This window comes from Elephas maximus, chromosome 4, assembly GCF_024166365.1.
Source record: "Elephas maximus indicus isolate mEleMax1 chromosome 4, mEleMax1 primary haplotype, whole genome shotgun sequence".
In the NCBI taxonomy this organism is placed as follows: domain Eukaryota; kingdom Metazoa; phylum Chordata; class Mammalia; order Proboscidea; family Elephantidae; genus Elephas; species Elephas maximus.
Window position 1 is genome coordinate 51,034,191 of NC_064822.1, and position 21,797 is coordinate 51,055,987.

At 40.0% G+C, this 21,797-nt stretch overlaps 1 protein-coding gene across 9 annotated transcripts in view; it reads left to right on the forward strand.

Annotated features, from left to right (window-relative positions):
* Positions 1-21,797, forward strand: part of SFMBT2 (Scm like with four mbt domains 2) — a 267,557-nt gene that overhangs the window by 25,466 nt on the left and 220,294 nt on the right. For 8 of the 9 annotated variants that reach the window (XM_049882021.1, XM_049882015.1, XM_049882022.1 and 5 more), the window contains exons 2-4: positions 8,408-8,559; positions 17,991-18,085; positions 20,814-21,054. In XM_049882021.1, the coding sequence (XP_049737978.1) occupies positions 8,460-8,559; positions 17,991-18,085; positions 20,814-21,054 (436 nt within the window). In that variant the 5' untranslated portion in view covers positions 8,408-8,459. Of the gene's footprint in view, positions 1-8,407; positions 8,560-17,990; positions 18,086-20,813; positions 21,055-21,797 lie in introns of those variants that run through there. The other variant, XM_049882023.1, reaches the window with a different exon arrangement.

Genomic DNA, 21,797 nt, shown 5'->3' on the forward strand with positions numbered 1-21,797 from the left:
AGCCTTGTTTTGGGTTATGATGTTATAGATAGGAAAAAGGTTTGCTTTTTAAAATCCTGTTTTTATTTTGTAAAGCCTCTTGGACCAATTGTCACCAGTAAGACTGGATTCCTCCCCCCCACCCCTGCAATCCCATTGAAAGAAGTAGAAATTTCCATGCAATGGTATGCCATTCTCACATTTTATATATTTATGTATATGAATATATATGCATATGAATATATATAATTCTATTAACATATATATGTACACACACACATATATATATATTAATAGAACTATCTCTTTCCATGGGCACTGTATAGATTCTGTGAGTTGCTGAGAACTAGTCATGGAAAGTGAAGTAATAAATTTATTCTAGGAATCCTGACTACATGCTGTGAAAAGAGTACATTTTATTAGTATTGGGAGATTCTTGGATAATTTCCTCTACACTTTCACCATGTTCTGTTGATTGTACCTTTTAAGTACTTCTTAAATTTCATCGTTTCCTTTCTTCTCTACTTAGTTCAAACTTTCATTTGCATTGCCTTGTTTTCAGCTTCTCTGTTTCCATTTGGTCTTGCCTGTGTCCCTCTGTCTTCCATGCAGCTACCAGCGTAACTTTTCTAAAACACATCTGCTCATTTCACTTCCTGGAAAAATCCTGCAGTGTCTACTCCGTGCTTGCAGACTGAAGTGCAGGGTTTGGTTCTCCATTTTGGCAAACCATCCTCCTGTCCTCATCTGGGCTCAGCTTGCCTCTTGATTCTCATCCTTAAGTCTTTGTTCAAATCATCATGTTCTCAGGTTTTACCTGACCATCCTCTAAATAATTGTAACCTTTCCCCCTTGCTCTCCTGTACCTTCTTTCTTGCCTTCTCCCCTTTCCCCTTAATACTTACTGCCTTCTATTGGCTCCTTTTCCCAATTAGACTGTAATCTCCACTGTTGAATATTTCTTTATTCTTTGTGCTTAGAATAGTGCCTGACACTTAATAGGGGCTCAGTAAATACTTGGGAAGAAATGGATATGATGCCACTTGCCCAGATAATCCTATCCTCCACTCTTCATATTGAGGCACCCTGTGATTTTTCACATGGACTGCCATGCTTTTTGCTGTCGGGGCCTCCATCCTTGGTACTTTCTTCTATCCTCTGAAGTCTCATAAGCCTATCTGCTGATGATTTCCTATTGATTGTTTCCTAATTCTCTGTTGTACCTCTGTGTATCCTTATCACTCTGCAGTTAACTGTGAGTTTTGTCTTGGACTTCTGGACTAGAACATTGCTCCTTTATGGCAGCCACTGATGTTTATATGTCTCTGGCCCCGGTACCCAAGCCAGTGTCTGGCGTATATAAATTAGGTGTCGAATTAATACTTAATGAAATGGTATATTATGAACACGCCCGTGTTCACTGTTGGTTAAAAATAATGTGTATTTTAGAATTTCCTAAGGAAATTATAATGCAAGCTCTTAGGGAACCTTTTCAGGAGGGATGAATTAAAAAAAAAAAATCATATTCTAGGGGTGTTAAGTATTCCTTGTCAGATCTCAGGATGTGGGTCCCCTGCCCCTTTGATATTTTAGTATCATTTCTTTTTCATTGTCCCTTCACTTGTAACAAGTACTCAGTTATTAAAAAGTGATAATCATAAATGTATACAAGTAATAGCTGCATTATAGGAAATCTGGAAAATGGGGGAGAGGGAAATAAATGGTTGTAAGTAAGAGCATGGATTCTGGAGCCAGGTTGCCCTGGTTCAAATACCAGATATATGACCTTGGGCAAGTTACTTAACCCCTCAGGCCCCTTATCTGTAAAATGGGGAAAATAATAATATCTGCATCCTAGAGTTATTATAAGGACTAATTGAATTAATATTTATAAAATACTTAATCACTGTTGGTAAGGTAAATAAAAAAATACACTTACCATATCTAATACTGCCATTGTTTATATTTTGAGGTACAGAACTTGTTGGTGGTTCTTACCAACAAGTTAGGTTTTCAGAGACTTTTGGGGAGTCCATTTGATTTAAGTCCAAATAACACTATACACATCCGCAGTGGGTGTACCTACACTGATGGTTTATTTTCCCCACTGTAATCCTCTGTCTCTTCTCATTAGAACACTGTCATTGCTTTTATATTTATTGTACAGGATGGAGTTGTGTTCTTTAAACACCTCAAAAATAAACACATATACACACAAAATAAACACACAGCAGCACAGGGGAGGCCGACAAAGATCATTAGCAGAGATCTGAAATAGTCAAACTAAAAATGTGCATTGTGAACACCTATTTTTTTTTCCTATACTATAGATTTGCTCTTATCTATGATGTAAAGTTTGAAATTTGAGAGCTTGTAAAAATAGAGGCTTATTTTTTTTTCTTTTTTGTTCCCTGTGTACTTTTTTTGGACAGCTATCGTCATTCTGTAAGTATTCTTGTACTCCTGTTTTTCATGTTTCTAAGTTTCTTCTCATGTACCAATATGGTATGACCATCATTTTTGAGGATTCCATAATATTCCTTCAGGCAGGCCTCACCCTGCCCCTTCTCCCACTCTGACCATTCCATTCCTTCTTTTTTTCTTTCCTGGTCTACCCTTGTTTGCTCCGAGTGTCTTAGATAGCTGCTGTCAAGTCAATCCCCACTCATGGTGACCCCATGTACAATAGAATGAAATGCTGCCCACTTCCTCGTCATTCTCACCAATGACTGGCATGTTTGAGTCCATCGGTGCAGCCGCTATGGTATTCTGACTCATTGAGGGTCTCCCTCACCCTTGCTGGCTCTCTACTTCACCAAACATAATGCCCTTCTCCAGCAATTGATCCCTCCTGGTGATGAGTTCAAAGCAGGCAAGTTGGACAGTGTTTTGTTGTGATCTGTAAGGTTTTCGTTGGTTAATTTTTGGAATTAGATCACCAAGGTCGTCTTCCTAGTCTTAGTCTAGAGGCTCCATTGAAACCTGTTCCCCATGGGTCACTCTGTTGGTGTTTGAAATACTGGTGGCATAGCTTCTAGCGTCACAACACGTAAGCCCCCACAACAAACTGACAGAGGGTAGTGGCCAAGTGTCTTCCTACCTATCTTTTCCCTGCAGTTGCTTATCCTTCACCCCTGCAAGTTCAGGGTCTGGTAATTTCCCTGATTGATTACCTAGTGAAGAGCTGTGAGCAGGGCAGTGTTTGTGTAAAGTCACGTCTACCAGACAGGATGAGAAATTCCCATCATGCCAGACACTGGTGGTTTTTCCAGAGTTTTCTGCCTTCTTCGCCTTTCTGTGCTCACGCCATCTTGTTTCTTAGGGAGTCGGTGACTATTACTTCTCTAAGTACTTATTTGAGTTCCTGGTGGTGGAGTAAATGCACCATCACACTTCCTTCCTGATGGACAGGGTCTGTATTTTATCCTTCGTTTTATGTTCCGAGGGCTCCCCATGAACGTTGTACCATTGTCGGTTGATGGATATTTGACTGGATGGACACACTTGTTTACCAACAAGTGGTTTGTATACAGATTGCTTCAGAGATTGCTCCTTGAACACCAGTGGCAATCAAGATAGATTGGTGGGTCCACTGTGAAATACTAGGCTTCAGAAAACAAGAGCTTGCAAGTTCTCTTGGCAGTCTCTCTCTCCACTGTTCATGTCAGCCGTGTGTGGCTTCTTGGGGAGAAAATCTTCAGAGGCATGGCTTCCTAGACCAAGTGTAGGCTCCTTCATGATGCTTTGGGTACTAATATTTTGTGTTAGGTAATATTTAATTTTGTATCTGTGTCATGAATGGATTAATTTCTGTGAAAAAGGTGATAAAAAACCAAACACTTCTGTTGAGTCGATTCTGACTCATAGGACCCCATAGAGTTTCCGAGGCTACAAAGCTCTACAGAAGCAGACTGCCACACCTTTCTCCCAGAGAGCCGCTGGTAGTTTCGAACCACTGACCTGTAGTTTAGCAATAGATACCTTTATCTACTGTGCCATCAGGGCTTCTTAAAAGGGTGATACCAAAAAAAAAAAAAAAAAAAAAAAGGCGTTGCCGTCCAGTAGATTCCTACTCATAGTTGACCCTAGAGCTATGCACAAAATCACACGTCCGTGTCTTAACAGGGACCTTGAAGGAATGCTTTCAGGAGAATGCAGTTTTACCACATCATTGTGCGGATTATTTTAGAAAACTGATAATTGCGCCGTCATATTAGCCAACCTCGATATTACGGTGCTGTGTGTCAGTGTCCTCCAGGTTAAACCATCTTACAGTGCCTTTATCCATTAAACAGATTCCTTTGTTTAGTGTTGTTTCCACCTAAGCTTTCAGGAACTAAACTCATCAAATGACTCACTGGAGATAGGAGATAGCTTTCTTTTTTTGAATTATTGGGGCGGGGGGGAACCAAGTAATTAATATCACTGGATTGTACGTGTAAAAAAAAAAAAAACCGGTTGACATGGCAAATGTTTTGTTACATATGTATTTACCACAATAAAAAAAAAGCTCAGTCTGTCTTTAGATTCAAGTCATTCTTATATGTACACTGTATTTTCTTATGCTTTCTGCCTTACACTCGTTGAGATATAAGCAAAAGGGCTGTATTAAGACTGTTTTGACTTGTTTTCTCTGTTAAGCCCTGTATAGTGCTATAATGAGTATACGTAAATTCTTGTAATAAGTGGATATTTAGTCATGGTATTTGCCTATCCTTTATGTGATTTTTAAACAAAGCAAAGAAAGTATTTTTTACGCAATGTTCTGCTTCGCAACCATAGCTTTCATATTTTCTGGGACAGCCCTGACTTAAATTATTTGTATCATTGATCCTGACTTCTGCTCCTCAGCCCACATGCCCTTTTTAACTTTTTTTCTTTTGTTGTTGTTGAGATTATACACAACAAAACCTACAATTCAACAGTTTCTATATGCGCAATTCAGTGACATTGAGTACATTCTTTGAATTGTGCAACCATTCTTGCCCCTCCTTTTCTGAGCTTCTCATCCCCCATTAACTCAAACTCACTGCCCACTAAGGTTCCTATCTAATCTTTTCAGTTGGTGTTGTCACTTTGATCCCATATAGATAGTACTTAAAAGAGCACAATGCTCAAGGCAGACTTTTTTTTTTACTAGTTCAACTATAGTTTGGTTTTAAGAAGACTTCAGAGGATATTTTGGTTTAAGGTTTAAAGATTATGTCAGGGTAATTGTTTCAGGGGTTCATCTAATATACATGGCTCTAGGAAGTCTGGAGGCCATGAGAATTTTAAATTCTGTTCTGCATTTTCCCTCTTTTGGTCAGGGTTCTTCTATAGACTCTTTGATCAAAATGTTCAGTAATGGTAGCTGGGCATCATCCAGTTTTTCTGGTCTCATTGCAAAGGAGGCAATTGTTTGTGGAGGCAGGTAGCCATGCCTTCCGTGTCCTGCTCCTATTTCTGACTCTCCTTCTTCCTTTGTTGTTCCAGGGGAATAGAGACCAATTGTTTTGCCTTGGATGGCTGTGTGCAAGCTTTTAAGACCCCAAGCACTATGCATCGAACTAGGAGGTAGAACAGAAGCACTAAACATGTTATTAGGCCAATTAATTGAGATGTCTCATGAAGCCATGACTAGAATCCTCCAAACCAAAGAACCAAATCCCATGAGGCTTTTGGTTGTACATAAGCAGCCTCTGCAGCAGCTCTTTTTTTGGAAATACGTCACACAACTTTAGCCAATTCAACTTTTTAAAGGTGTACAACTTATTGACATCAGTTACCATAATTGGCTATGCAACTCTACTCTTAATCAACATGACATTTCCATCACCGTTAACCCGTTTTCCCGCTCCCTCCTACTCCTGGTAACCACTAATAAACTTTTTTCTCTGTACATTTGCCTTTTCTTGTCTTTTTATGAAAGTGAGGTCATACAGTATTTGTCTTTTTGTGATTGACTTATTTCACTCAGCATAGTGTCTTCTGGCCCCATCCATACTGTAGCATGTATCAAGACTTCATTTCTCCTACTGGCTGAGTAGTATTCCATTGTACGTATGTATCACATTTTGTTTATCCGTTCATCTGTTGATGAGCATTTGGGTTGTTTCTGCCTTTTGGCTATTGTGCATAGTGCTGCAGTGAACATTGGTGTACAGTGTCTGAGTCTCTGCTGTCAAGTCTCCTGGGTATATACCTTGGAGTGGAATTGCTGGGTCAAATGGTAGTTCTATTTTTATTTTTTTGAGGAACCGCCACAGTATTTACAGCAGTTGTACCATTTTGCAGTCCTGCCAGCAGTGGGTAAGGATTCTAATTTCCCCACATCCTTGCCATCATTTGTTATTTTCTGTCCCCCCCCCTTCACCCCAGGGATCCCCTTATTTTTGCTTCAGAAAATATAATAAGCCCCTGTGCTTAGAGAAAGGATCCCTGGTGGTGCAGTGGGTTAAGCACTGTACTACTAACTGAAAGGTTGGTGGTTCGAACCCACCAGCTGCTCCACAAGAGAAGGATGTGGCAGTCTGCTTCTGTAAAGATTACCGCCTTGGAAGCCCTCCGGGGCAGTTCTGCTCTGTCTTGCAGGGTTCCTATGAGTCAGAGTGGACTTGATGGCAGTTGGTTTTTGTCGGATGCTTAGAGAGTATTTGTTGAATGAATGAAAAATACTCTCCTAGTTGTTTACAATTGCCTTGTATGTTTGATTTTCATTTTATTTGCTTATTTATTTACTTACGTTTGTAAGTAGCAAGGTGCTTTGATTGATATTTAATGAACCAGTCCAGGTATCTTTTTACTTCTTACTCTGAAAGAGTATTTTCTTGCTTTGTATTTTGATTGAAAAATAGGTTTGTATCTCCCCCACAGTGTTACCATGATATTTTATATATAACAGGTAAAAATAAATAGGCTTTGAATTAAATTACTGTGCTGTATATCTGGTACGTTTTCCAGTCTTTTCCTGGCTACTTCTTGCAGCAGTAGTTTTCAGCTTTCTCCCTACCATTACTCACATGATTAACACACTCCTTTATGCACCTTCAATTTGGGCAAAAGCTCAAAATATTTTTTCAGGAAGGTAAACCAAATAGCATCAAAGGGGGTGTGTGTGTGTGTGTGTACACGTGTATATGTTTTAAGAAGACTGTTGCTGTTGTTAGGTGCCATCGAATTGGTTCTGACTCATAGTGACCCTATGCACAACAGAACGAAACGCTGCCCGGTCCTGTGCCATCCTCACAATTGTTGTTATGCTTGAGCCCATCATTGCAGCCACTGTGTCAGTCCATCTCATTGAGGGTTTTCTTTTTTGCTGACCCTCTCCTTTGCCAAACATGATGTCCTTCTCTAGGGACTGGTCCCTCCTGATAACATGTTCAGATTACATGAGACGAAGTCTCACCATCCTTGCTTCTAAGGAGCATTATGGCTGTATTTCTTCCAAGACAGATTATTTTACTCGTCTGGCAGTCCGTGGTATATTCGCTATTCTTCACCAATACCATAATTCAAAGGCATCAAGAAGAGTGTAGTGTTGTCACAAATTATTTTACTGGTATATGAGTAATAAAACATGCTATTTATAGGCATAGATGCAGTCTTCTTTCTTTTCTTCATCTGTTCTTGCCCTTTTGCCGATGTAACAATTTATGTGCAAAAGAAAAGAGAATGTGAAAAGTCTTGTTGAGTGAAAGATTTAAAAACACCTCATGGTTGTTTCTCATTACCACAACTGTGAATGGCTGCTCATTAGTAATGACTGCTCCTGGGCAACTCATGGGCTCTGACATTAATGAACTCGAGTGTAGGATTCTTTGAGACCTGGCTGTAAGTTTACCACTTTTCCCCCAGTTATATCACAGTGCAGTGAGGGATAGCATTACTATTATAGGAAAAGCCTTGCCACCATTTCTAATTTGTAAAAAGCACAGTATTTGCAAATGTTGACGCTTTAAGTATTTTTGGTAAGAAATCACTTGTAACATACCAGAGTCTCTTACTGAACATCAGGACCCGGAGTGTTGCAGTATCCCAGCGTGGGAATGTTGAAGTTGAGATGGGTTTGCTGCTTTGCAACATTGAGCCAAAGAGGAAGAAACAGTTTTGGTGGTAGAGTGCTTTGCCTGATGTTACCAGGGTAGATTTGGAATTGAAACATAGGCTCTATTTGTCAGTGACAAATTTGTCCATTTGAGGGATGATAATGACCTATAAAAATTGATGGTTTTGCTATGTTGTGACCTTTGTTGTTGATCTTGTGTAGAGATGTAGTCTTTATTCTTTATTATTGGTCCTTGCTGTTGTCAACATTACATTGCATCCTAAATGTTATAATGAAATGGTAGCAGCTCTGAGAGGATTACATTGTTTTTGGAGAGGTTAAAAAAACATGATAATATAATTAAAGTGCTCTGATTTTTTTTTTTTTTTTGGCCCTTAGGTAACTCTTTATGCAGGATGAATTAAGAGAAAAGGGTACTGACTAATTAGGAATGGAGAGCAGTTTGTCAGTTTCCAGTATGCAAGACCCTTCATCTTCACCCTTGGAAAAGCATCACAGCTCAGCCAATGGCAATGGAGATCTCGATTCAGGTAGGACTATGTTTTCTAGATCTATCTGGCTTTTTGATTTATTGACCAATATCTTCCTGAAAATATTCAGGAAACAATGGAGCAATATTTCTAACCTCACATACTGCCTGTTCCTAGAATTTGTCGTCATATCTATAAGCACATAGTAGCTTTAAAGTTACGCAAGGTTTGGTTCAAAATTAATGTTACCTCAGCCTGGGTTATACTGAGATGACATATGACTTCAGAATCTCAACGGCTTAACACAGTGAGTTTGTATAAGTCATTCACATTCTATCCGATAGATCAGTGGGGTACTCTGTTCTGCAGAGTCATTCTGCACCATCTTTCAATGCTGCCATCTCAACATGGTGCTTTAGGGTTTTTCATAACAGCAGAAAAGCAGAGCTGCAGGGCCTGGGACTAGCAATTAAATGCTCTAGCTCCATGTTAGATGTTCCTGGCACTGCAAAGGAGCCAGGGATGTGTAATTCTCATTCATGTGCCCAGAAGGAGAGAACGGGAACTGCCTAAACATTAGATGCCGCTACCACAAAACCCTTCTGCAGACTCTTGAGCGTATCTTTCATGCAAAGTACATAATGTGAAATTTAGATCATGTCAATTTGTGGTAAAGTGTTTCTTCCTTTGAGAAATTCAAAAGAAAAAAAAGCCTTTGAATTTTAATATTTAACTTATACGTTTATTTATAAATGGATTCTTTTCTAAATACTTACATAAGACCAAACCAAAAACCAAACCCAGTGCCGTCGAGTCGATTCCGACTCATAACGACCCTATAGGACAGAGTAGAACTGCCCCATAGAGTTTCCAAGGAGTGCCTGGTGGATTCGAACTGCGAACCCTTTGGTTAGCAGCCATAGCACTTAACCACTACGCCACCAGGGCTTCCAACTTACATAAGAGGGTTTATTTTAAAAGGATTAAAAAAAAATAAAGAATTGTACTATTTACATAAAAAAAAAAAAAAACTAGTTTTTTACATAGCAGCAAATTAAATAAGGACCACTGAGCTGTTTGGATCATAAACATTTGGTAGAATGAATTCATGTCAAAAAAAGAAGTTGATCATTGACTAAGTTGGATATTTGACTGTTGTCCAAAGAAGTTATGAAGTTTGTCTGTACATTTGGATGAGACCAATCAATGGCACAATTATAGATTGCTTGCTGTTGTTGAATTTCTTAGATTAAGTTTCTCAAATTTAATCTTTATCTGGAAAATATCTGGAAAACCCTGAAATGAGCAGATGTGTTTAAAGATGTTCGCGTTTGTTTCACAATCCGCTCAGCCCTCCCCCTCTCAGATCTTCTGCACATAAAGCAGGAGTAAGGAAGCAACTACGTCTAACAGTAAAGATGAATCATTTTCCTTTGGACATGGAAGTGTGTAAATTCCTTTCTGAGACAGCTTAGTCCTGTAGGCTGAAGGGTTCATTCTAATTATTCTATTTTTATTTAACTACAAATGTGCATTTCAAAAAAGCCTTTCTTACATTTGCTGAGTGAGGTTATTTTTCCACTTGTGGAGTCTCTGAGCATTCCTCATACTATTTGTAGCCTGTCATCCCAACACATCCGACGCTTACTCCTGCATCCTTTTCAATGGTACGTTTTCAAAACTGTTGAAAGGCCAAGTATTTATTGACTTTTCATTTTCACGCAGGTACAATATGTGTCACGAGCTTAAGTAGCTTCAGAAACTCATTAATGATAATCTGGTGTCAGGAAAATCATCTGTACTGACTTTTCCTTGAGAATGAGTCTATATCACGTATGAGGAGGTATTAGAGCTTGATTCATTGTATCATTGGCTGGGGTATGTCATGGTGAAAGCCCACCATATACTTCATTTCTAGTTACTGGCTCTTGTGTAGGGGACTGCCTAAATCATGGAAGACGTTAAGGTCTTTAGAAATACAAAAACCAAAAAACCAAACCTGTTGACCTAAGTCAGCTCCGACTCATAGCAACCCTATAGGACTGTAGGACAGAGTAGAACTGCGCCATAGAATTTCTAAAGAGCAGCCAGTAGATTCCAACCTCTGACCTTTTGGTTAGCAGCCAAGCTCTTAATCACTGTGCCACTAGGGATCCTTAATAGAAATAGTTTTTCTAAATAGCTCTGAACTAATATTTTTCAGAGATTTGCTCTTGGCGCCCTGCCCCATGTTGCTGATCTGACCTTTTTTCCTTGGAATTGCGATATGTTTACTTCTACTGCAAGAGGACTCTCAGATGATACCACAAAGGCAGACTCGCTTAAATAAAAAATAGATTGAGTAGGGTCAAAAACTTGATAGAGAACATAGGCAGACTTCAATTCTAGAGACTCAAATCCAATGGCATTTAAACCATTGATAACAGAATCAAGTGTGATTCTTTGATCAGTTTACTTTTTATTATTTTTTAAATAATAGTTCACTTTTAGAGAAGCCCTGGTGACACAGATGGTTAAGCGTTTGACTATTAATGGAAAGGTTGGTGGTTGGAACCCACCCTGTGGCTCCGTGGGAGAAAGACCTGGGGATCTGCTTCTGTAAAGATTTATAGCCAGTTAAACCCTGTGGGGCAGTTCTCCTCTGTCACATGGGGTCGCCATGAGTGGGAATTGACTGAACAGCGCCTAACAACAGTTTACTTTTAACCTGTTAATATATAAAATATTTTCACTTCTGGAATCAATTGTGGGGCTATTTGGTTCTGGGACCAACTGTGACATGTTTAGTACTGTTTAGAGTCTTAGTGCTGAGGGTCTTTTCCCTGGAAGAGTTTTCAGATGAGATTTCCATATGTACAAAAAAAAAAAAACCAAAAAACCCAAACCCATAGCCATCCAGTCGATTCTGACTCAGAGCAACCCTATTGGACAGAGTAGAACTGTCCCATAGGGTTTCCAAGTTGCTCGTGGTGGATTCACACTGCCGACCTTCTGGTTAGCAGCTGTAGCTCTTAACCACTGCGCCACCAGGGTTTCCTCATATGTACAAGAGAAGGCAAAGTCAGTGTTCTTCAGCAGGTTCTAAATTGACTTGCATGTGAGGAACAATAGCTATATTATTATCGTTAGTTCAAATTATGTGGCACACACTCTTTTAAGTACTTTACATGCGTTAACACACCTAATTTTGAACAATCCTGTGACACAGCTGCTTTTATTCCGCCCATTTTATGGATGAGGACACTGTTCAGATAGCAAGGTTAAGTCACTTGGTTAACGTGTTGGAGGCAAGATTGAATCTCAGACATCTTGGCTCTGGAGCCTGAGCTCTGAAACACTTGGCTCTACTGCCCCTTCAGGATAGTAAGGATAAGACATCAGGAAATCCATCATGCGTAAATATACGTATGTACGTGTACACGTACGCACGTAGGCACGCACGCAAGTAAACACAATTGCACGTACGTGCTTTGTACGTACACACGTGTGCACGTACGAACGTGCGTACGTACGCAAGTTGCACGTTGTACGTACGAACGTGTGCAGTTATCCACGTCGCACGTAGGCCCGTGAGCGCATATGCGTGCGCCACAGGGCTTATGGGACTTCTAGGACATAGGCACAGCTCAGATTCATTCTTTGTTCTTTTTCTTCTTTCTGTTCCTCTGTCTTACATGGTATGTTACTGCATCCCGTAACGATCTCCATGTGTGTCTGCAGCTCTTTGACAAAATTATGCGGCGAAAGAATGGAAAATCCTACCTGATTGCTCCAGGGTGTTTTTATCTTGGGCCCTTTAATTCCCTCTACTCCCGCCCTGGCTGCTGTGATTCTTTTACAATGATGATCGTTCAGAAATGAAAACTTAAGCTTGAAACAATAGACTTCGAATCTCATTGCTAGCTTTTCTGGCCTCATTTTCTGCGGAAAGCTTGAATAAAAGTTGGGATCAATAACTGACACTCAAGTCCTGTAAATGAAATAGGCACGACATCAAATGACTCCTCCTCCCCTGAACAGAAAAACGTGACTGGAATGAGCGCAGAGAGATGAGGCAGCCTAGGAACAGAAGACCTCCCCAGCAGACAGAATTGACAGTGTTATCACAAGGAGCACAAAGGAGAAAAATGTACCAAAATTTGATTTCTGAAATTCTAGGCTTCTTCAGTTGCAGTGACAAAGCAAGCAAAACAGTATGCTGGCATAGTGATGAGGAGATTTCTTGACATTATTTTTACAGTCCTGCTAAATACAATTTTCTGATTAGCCTGTAGATAAAGTGGTGTTGCAAATTTAGACTGGGCAACCTCTGAGTGAAAAGAATTACGCTGAAATTGTGAGCTTGATTTTTTTTTTTGTTGTTGTTGTTTGGAATACATCACCTGGAGTACCATAGCACCTTTAATTTTGGAAGGAAAGAAGTCAACATTTTCGCTAGAAAAATTTAGATTTTGTGCCTCTACGATATTCTTTGTTTTCTAACTCTCTCTTTTTTTAAAAATAATTTTTATTGAGCTTTAAGTGAAAGTTTACAAATCAAATCAGCCTGTCACGTATAAGCTTATATACACCTTACTCCATACTCCCACTTACTCTCCCCCTAATGAGTCAGCCTGCTCCCTCCTTCCAGTCTCTCCTTTCCTGACAGTTTTGCCAGTTTCTAACCCTCCCTACCCTCCCATCTCCCCTCCAGACAGGAGATGCCAACACAGTCTCAAGTGTCCACCTGATACAAGTAGCTCACTCTTCGTCAGCATCTCTCTCCAACCCATTGTCCAGCCCCTTCCATGTCTGATGCTAACTAACTTTCTTTTGAATAGTAGTTGCTTCTCCCAGCTAGGTGATCTTTACTTTTTTTTTCCCCTTCTTTTAGAAAAACTATTTGGTCACCTGGGTAGTTGGGATAGCCGAAGGAGCCTTTGAATTAAGTTGACCACCAACCATTCCTTTCCCGCTCCCTGCTTCCCTCCTCTTCTCAGCAGATGTGCAGAGAATTTTTCCTTGTGGGTCAATCCTGCAGTTGCTAGTCAGCTTTGGTGTCTTGGCTCCAGTTCCTGTCTGGTTGTTCATACTATTGTTCCTATTTAACATACTGACTAATGAACTGTTTTCTAAACTTCGTGATAGTATGAATTGACTATTAGTAGTTAAAATAATAAAGATTTATTGTCTTCTTTCTTTTTCCACTTTTGTAAAAATATCTAGTGTATAAAGAAGGTGCTCGGTAAGATTTTGTTCATTCTCAATCTACCAATTCTTAATTTTTTTTACTGAATAGTACATGGTTATGGTCTTTAATGTTCGATCTTACAAAGTTGGCCTAATTTCAGATTGTAAAATTTTCGAACCCAAGATGTAATTAAAAAAGACATATGAATAGTTTGTTTATTCCATTTTTCACTGTAAAGTCACTTTGGAGTAAGATATTCTTTTTGTATTTATTATGAAATAATCTGGTTGTATAAATAGTTTTTCTGTTTTCTAAAACTGGATTGCCACTAATTAACATGCCTGTTTTCTTTTAAATTGTGAAAATTTTCTTAGTAGCTTTTCATAGCCTGTTTTCATTACATCATGGGGAAGTGCCTCCTAGTAGTTCATTTACAGAGGAGGGAGATTGTCAGAGTTTCCTTGATAAAATGTTTATGGGTTTAAGAGGTTTATGAATCAGCTGTAAATATTTGCTCTGGGTTTATGAGACCTCTACTCATAAACATTTTGCGTGTTTATCTATTGCTCATTCAAATGTCTTTAGCGAATCAGCTGCTTAGGGCACATACACCTGATGAAGTGCTATATGTTACAGATTTTAAAAGGCTCTACTGTGAGTAACCTTAAATTTTGTATACGGTTTTATTGTTAAAACAGCACAGTTAAAAGTCGCTAGTCCTCGCACCGTTAAAAATAAAAGGTGAATGTTTTTAATTTTTTAAATCCCATTCTAGGTCAGACTTTTGGGGGTAGTTTTAAAGGTGTTTTTTTAAGACCAACAGAGAGCAACAGTGCTTTCTTATATTCTGTTCTTACGGACTCCCACTTGAGAGACACAGCAGTACTCTGTGACCACAGGGTTAGCTTGAGTGAGTACTTGACGGAGTGCGAAAGCATTTTACAGCCTGTTATATCGGGAGAAGAGACTGGAAATACAATTTGTAGTGAATTAAAAATTCATGGAAACAAAATTTTGGGTAAAATACTCATAACCTAGATTAAAATCGTGTAAAGGGTAAAGAACTACAAGAAAAGGTCTCAAAGTTGAGGTTGATACTTTAGGCTGTGGTGTTCCCCTCACCACTGATTTGAAGTGATAGCGTATCGAGGTTAGGCGGTAATGATAAAGAGATTCATTGAGGCCTTCTGATCTGAAATGATGGCCACAGCAGGCAAGTCTGACGATTCAGTCTTGATTAGGATGTTTTCAATGTGGAGGAACCAATCACTCAACAGGAGAGACTATTCCATTCAGAAAACTTTTATCCCGGACCTTGACCCAGGACTTTTGGTTCCTTAGGCACAGGGCTGAGTTTTATGCCCACACCTTCTCCCTGGGTTCTATTTTCCTTTCTTACACAGGTTTCAGGTCCTCTGTCCACTCCATTCTCCTCTTTGAGGATGGTTGCTGCCTCTCGCCCTGTCCCGTCTCCTGGGTCTTCTCTCTGCCTGATTTTGGCTTTGGAGTGTTTAATGCTCACCAACTCAGAGAGGCTGATAAGGCCTCGAAGGTTACCTTGAATTCTCCGGGTGGGGAAAGGGATGGTCTTGGGGAGGTGGTTTCTATGCAAAAGAAAAAACATGGTGAGGGCAGAGGAATGACGTGGTAAGGGGCTTATGTTATGAAGTTAAGAGTGCCAGCTTCAAAATCAAACAGCCTGTGTTGAACTCCTGACTGAGACTGAACAGTTGTGTGAGCTTGGGTAATGATCTAACCTCTCTGAGCGCCAGTCATCTTTCCTGTGAGTGGGGGTGATAGTATCTGTCAAGGTTCTTGGAAGGATTAAATGAGGTGATGCATGTAAAGCATTTAGCAGAGAGCTGGACACACAGATACAGTGTAGCTCTTCCTACATTCCTGTGACAGTGTGTGGTCACTCGGTGACGTGTCCGCCATAGCTGGCAACAGGCAGGGCCCACATGAGGCTGTGGTTTGAGCTGACTAGAAAAGCAGGGTGTAAAGGAGCCTGGACTTTGTTTGCACCAAGTTAGCTATCAAACAGACACAGCACCTGGTCACTTTAGCAAATAAATAGTGCTGAGTTGACACCTGTGACTAGTGGATCAGAGGGGAAAAAAAAAAACAACTTGGTAAACCTGAAGGTAATGATATAAAAATAAATGTCCAGCACTGTTTGGGGGAGAATTGTAAGCAGAGCTGCTGGGGAACACCCTGAGATGTTTTCCAGAATAGGGCTGCCTTGTCTTTGGGTTTGCTTCATCATGTCGTATTGTTGTTAGCTGCTCTCAGATTGGTCCCTGACTCGTGGCAACCCTGTGTGTTACAGAATGGAACTGCTCCATAGGGTTTCTTGGCTGTAATCTTTACAGAGGCAATTCACCAGGCCTTTCTTCCGTGGAGCCACTGGGTGGGTTCGAACCTTTAGGTTAGCAGCCAATTGCAAACCACTCACACTATACTCGGACATGTAACTCACTGTGTCTTAGCAGCTCTGGCCCCCCTGACATCCCTTGTTAGCTGGTGGCTGTAGGAATTGGTGATTTCCTTTAGGGAGCACGTTTGTGCTTGAAATGCATAGATCCCTGGGTGAAGCAGAATGTTGGGAGAGGTACAAAGGAAAGGTTTTTGTCTTCAGATGGCTTTTTCCCCCCTGGTCATTTAATTGTAAACCAGTTATTGGAGTAGGACGTGCCACTTTTACATTAATAACCCACCACCTGTCTGACATTTTGTCATGCTGTGGAGGCTTGCATGTTGCTGTGATGCTGGAAGCTATGCCACCACTGTTTCAGATACCAACAAGGTAACCACTGGTGGACAGGTTTCAGTAGAAATTCCAGACTAAGAAAGACTAGAAAGAAAGGCCTAGTAATATATTTTCAAAAATTGACCAACGAAAAGCCTGTGGCTTGCAACAGAATATTGTCTGATACAGTGCTAGAAGATGAATCTTTTAGGTTGAAAGGCACACAACATACATAGTGGCCGCATTAGTGGACTTGAGCAAACCAACGATCGTGAAGATGGCAACGTTTTATTCTGTTGTACATGGGGTCACCATGAGTCGGAGCCAACTGGACAGCAGCAAATAACAAGAACGTTAACATTAACAACATATTGAAAACACGGTTTATTATTCTCGGCCAGTGCAATAAGCTGTTACTAGTGGAAGATGTATGGGCTGAACATCCATTGGTCATTATTTCAAGAGAAGAGAATCTAAACTTTTGGACCTCTTACTTTTTGGAGATTTGGTTAGCCCTTACTACTGTATGTTCTTTCCTTATCATAGCCCAGCGAACAGGTTGAAATAATGTTTAGAGCTTACCACTTCTTTCCATTTGAAACTATGATATAGCACTTAAAATACATTATCTGGTGCTTTTCAATTATGCAGATTACATCTTATGTAGAGCCTTAAGTGTTTGGGGAATTGCTTGATTTCCTTTAGAAACAGGGTTTGTGGGCCTGTGCAAATTTGAAATTGCTTGACGGCACTGGGTGTGGTCAAGAGGAAGTTAAGATTTTAAGAGCTGTGTTGTGCATTTGATTGTGTTTTTCTTTGTTTCTTGTAATTGGAGAAATGCATGTCCTGTTGGTTTCTGCTGGTGTGTCTTGCCCTGAGAGTTCTATCCTGGCAGAAGGCAGGTGGAGTGTAGGCCTTGGACCAGGTGGGCATCAAGGGCCTGTCTGAAAACCAGTGGGTCTGTTTCTATTGCTGACTTGCTGTGCCGCCTTACGTACTTGCAGAGCCCCTGGGCCTCACTTTTCTTTTCCGTAAGATGACATCATATGCAGTGCTCTCTAAAACCCCTGTAGCTCTAATGATCTGTAACACTGTAATCTCCAGCTTCCATTAAACGGCTGTGAGCACAGTAAGGAGCCAGTGGACAAATAGCACTGGTGCTGTATTTCTATCACGGTGCTTTCTCATTTCCCAAGGGTTTCCCTCACCTTGTTCTCCAACCTTCCCAAAGACTGAGGTGTCTACAACGGCTAATTTCAAACTAATACACTAAAATGTAGCAACTAAGCTTTGAAACAAGTCTCATTCAGTCACCCAAAAGCACCTAATTTTACCCTTAGTTTTGTCAGAGTAGTTAAGGCAGAATTTCTTCCTCGTTTCCCTTCTTCAGCCAGCATCTCTAAATCCAGGATCTCTAAATCAGCAACCTGAAGCTATGCAAAGAATTCAATAAAGTCTTTTTAAAATCCTTGAATTATTTTGTCTCTTTCATTAAGGATTTTCTGTTTTTCTTAAAAGGCCAACACCTTTCCATTCTTCACTATAATGTTGATATTCTTTCTTTTTTGACAGAAGAAGGTTCAAGCTTGGAGGAAATTGGCTTTAATTGGGGAGAATATCTGGAAGAAACAGGTGCAATTGCGGCTCCTCACACGTCTTTCAAACATGTACGTAAAGCATTTTGTCCCCTTCTTCTAATCTGCGTTAGAGGGTTGGAAGTGAATTTATAGAGAGATGCCGAACAACTGATGAGAAGAAGGGAAGGAATATAAAAGAGGGAAATTCAGCCAAGATTTCTTAGAAGTAAAGAGGAAATGTGGAAGGTTGGTTATTTTTCATGCAGGTAAGATGGACCGTGCTCTTGCAACTTGACCACGATGGGTTTGGCTCCTGAAAGCACATTGGCCAGGAAGACATCTCATCTAATCTGTGGCTGGGCTCAGGGTGGGTGCTCAGTGTGAGTGAGACTGTGTGTGCAGTTTTAACTTCATTATGTGCCTAAGAAAGGAGCCCTGGTGGTGCAGTGGTTATGTACTTGGATGCTAACCAAAAGGTTGGCAGTTTGAACGCATCAGCTGCTCCATGGGAGACAGATGTGGCAGTTGGTGTCCGTAAAGGTTACAACCTTGGAAAGTCTATGGGGAAGTTCTGCTCTGTCCTGTGGGGTCTCAATGAGTTGGAATTGATTCAATGGCAATGGGTTGTATGCCTAAGAAAGCAAAATTAGATGTGGCCCTTGCCTTCTACGCGTACGGTCTGAGACAGGTAAGGTTAATTTGATAAAAAACCAGAGAACTAGGCAAGTAGCTGTAATGTGTTATGTCTTCTTAGTACTTTGCTTTATATTTTTATCTTGAAATGACACATAACATTTTAGAGACATTTGTAGATTGATGAATATTTAGGAAATAACCCTGAGTATTCAGAAAACATTTAAATCAAATTAAAAAGTCACTTTCATCAACAATATTTCTTCCAGTAAAGTCTGGGAAAATAAAAAAACGAGTTTTTATCAGATTTTTGCTTAGGCATGAGATTTTGGTACTGTATCATTAGCAAAGAGAAGACCGAGTTTCCAGAACCCAAGATCTTAGGCATTACTATTGCTTTAACGGAAATAAATTTTAATTCTGAGAAACATTTTCTTACTAGGCTGCACAGGGCAAGAGATTTAACCAGAGTATTATGAGCAGACTGGAGTACTTTCTTAACCTTTTGGCTCCTTTGCTGACCCAGAAAGTCAAGATTTGGTTTCTTTATTTTAATAAAATACTTGATTCTTTCTGAAGGTTAAATGTCCTTTTGAAAAGGAATTTAAGACCTTTCTAAAAATTTGTGTGACTTTATAAATGTAGATATTTCCATTTCTCTTTTTATATTGATACACGTAGTAGTATAATTACTAGTTTATTACAAATGTGATTGTAGCCATTTAGTAAAATCAAGAGCCAAATATTAAAACATAGCAAAACTCCTCCAGGTGTACAGCATGGGTATCCTCCAAAAGCCTTTTTAACATTTACATCTTAAGATACTGTGATGATTTGTTGGTTTTCTTAAGACATTTTAGAAAGAGGCATCGATGGACAGCTTTTTTATTTTTACTTTTTTCTGCACCAAGAAGTTATCAGTATCTCTCTGTATGGAGTCACTCCTATTCTCTTTAATCCAATCAATTCTCTCATTTCCCTTTCAGTCTCAATATAGTATCCTGGAGGAGAGGGCTAAAGTCTTTCCTTCAGGGTTTAGAATCTTACCAGGCCTATATGCTGAGATGAAAAGGAAAGATAGCATTGGATCCATAGACAAGTAATTTATAATCCTATCATCTCCTTTAAGCAGCCACTTCTCATGGACATCAGATATGTTAGCTTTGGAATGTTATTTTCCACCAGACTGGAAAGTTTTTTTTTTGTGAGGGTGGAGTGGGGTAGAATTGGTAAATGTTAGTAGGCTATAATTGGGGCCCTGGTAGTACAGTGGTTAAGTGTTTGGCTGCAAACCAAAAGGTTGACAATTCAAGTCTACCAGCCTCTCCTTGGAAACCATATGGGGCAGTTCTACTCTGGCACAATGGCTAAGTGCTTGGCTCCTAACTGAAAAGTTGGTGGTTTGAACCTACCCACAGGCTCCTTCATCTGTAGAAAGACCTGGTGATCTGCTTCCATAAATATTACAGCCTAGAAAACCCTATGGGAACAGTTCTACTCTGTCACATGGGGTTGCTGTGAGTTGAAATGGACTTGATGGTACTTCACAACAGTGAGTGACCCTAATTAAAAAAAAAAAAAAAATACATTCTTCAGGGCTGTGCAGTTCCGCACAGTAGCCATGGGTCACATGAAGCTATTGAACACTTGAAAATTCTCTAGTCCAAATTGAGATGTGTTGTAAGCGTAGAATATACACTGGGTTTCAAAGACTTCATTCTAAAAGAAGAACGTAAAATACCTCATTAATATTCTTAAAGTTGATTACTTGGTAAAATGGTAATACTTTGGATATATTGGGCTAAATGAAATGTATTAGTAAAATTTCATTTGCTTAGCTTTGCTTTTTTAATGTGACTACTAGAAAATTTAAAATTACATTTTTTGGCTTACATTATATTCCATTAAAAAAAACCTGTTGCTGTTGAGTAAATTCCGACTCATAGGGACCCTGTAGGACAGAGTAGAACTGCCCCATAGGGTTTCCAAGGAGCGGCTGGTAGATTTGAACTGCCAGCCTTTTGGTTAGCAGCCATAATTCTTAACCACTGCATTTCTGTTAGATATTGCTACTTTAGGGAAACAAATACTGTTTTTAAATCTGGTGTTTTTAATAGTTCTTGGAATCTTCTGCGTGCATGTATCTAGTATAATAATGGTGTTCCTATATGTCTTATTCTTTAAGGTTGAAATCAGCATTCAGAGCAACTTTCAGCCAGGAATGAAATTGGAAGTTGCCAATAAGAACAACCCAGACACGTACTGGGTGGCAACCATCATCACAACGTGCGGGCAGCTGCTGCTGCTGCGTTACTGTGGTTATGGGGAGGATCGCAGGGCCGACTTCTGGTGTGATGTGGTGATAGCAGATCTCCACCCGGTGGGGTGGTGCACACAGAACAACAAGGTGCTGATGCCCCCGGACGGTAAGCTCTGTGCACCCAGGCAGCAATCTGGCCATGTTTCAAAGGCTTTTGAGTTACAAGCAATCATCATTTTTAATTCCTGTAATCACCGTGGGGACAGAGAGAACCTTGTAGACAATCGATGACTGCTTTAGTAGAAGAGTCTTCTCTGTAGAAACCGCTTCCTGAGTTTCATTAGCTAGAGGGCACCAGAGCGAGGGGGAAGTGGGTGCATATTCAGATGTCAGAGCTAGATTTGACAGTTCAGCCAACAGTGGCCTTTAGGAGATGAAAGCTTTTAAGCATAATCCCCAAATTGCTTTTTGAGGGTAGGAAAGGAAGACTGAAGGGGTGATAATGATTGAGGTCTTGTTTTCTCTTTGCTGATTGATGATGTTACTTTTCTTTTGCTTTAGATATTTGACATTTTGAGCAGTACCATAAAAAAAAAAGTACCATAGAACATCTTAAATAAGCCTCTCTAGTAAGTTTTCATCTGTCTGGTGGTGGAGAGACTGTCAAGGTGTGAAACATGTAGAAAACCAAACAGATGAGGAGAAATGACATCACTCTCAAGGGAGTTGTCAAAGCTTGTGCAGATAAGATCAGTTTCTTTGCTAGAAAACAGTGGCTCTCCACTAGGGCAATGTTCTTCCCCAGGGGACGTTTGGCAATGTCTGGAATCATTTTGGGTTTTCACTGCTGGGAAGGAGAGGGCGTGTGCTGCTGGCATCTAGTGGGAAGAGGCCGTGGATGCTGCTAAA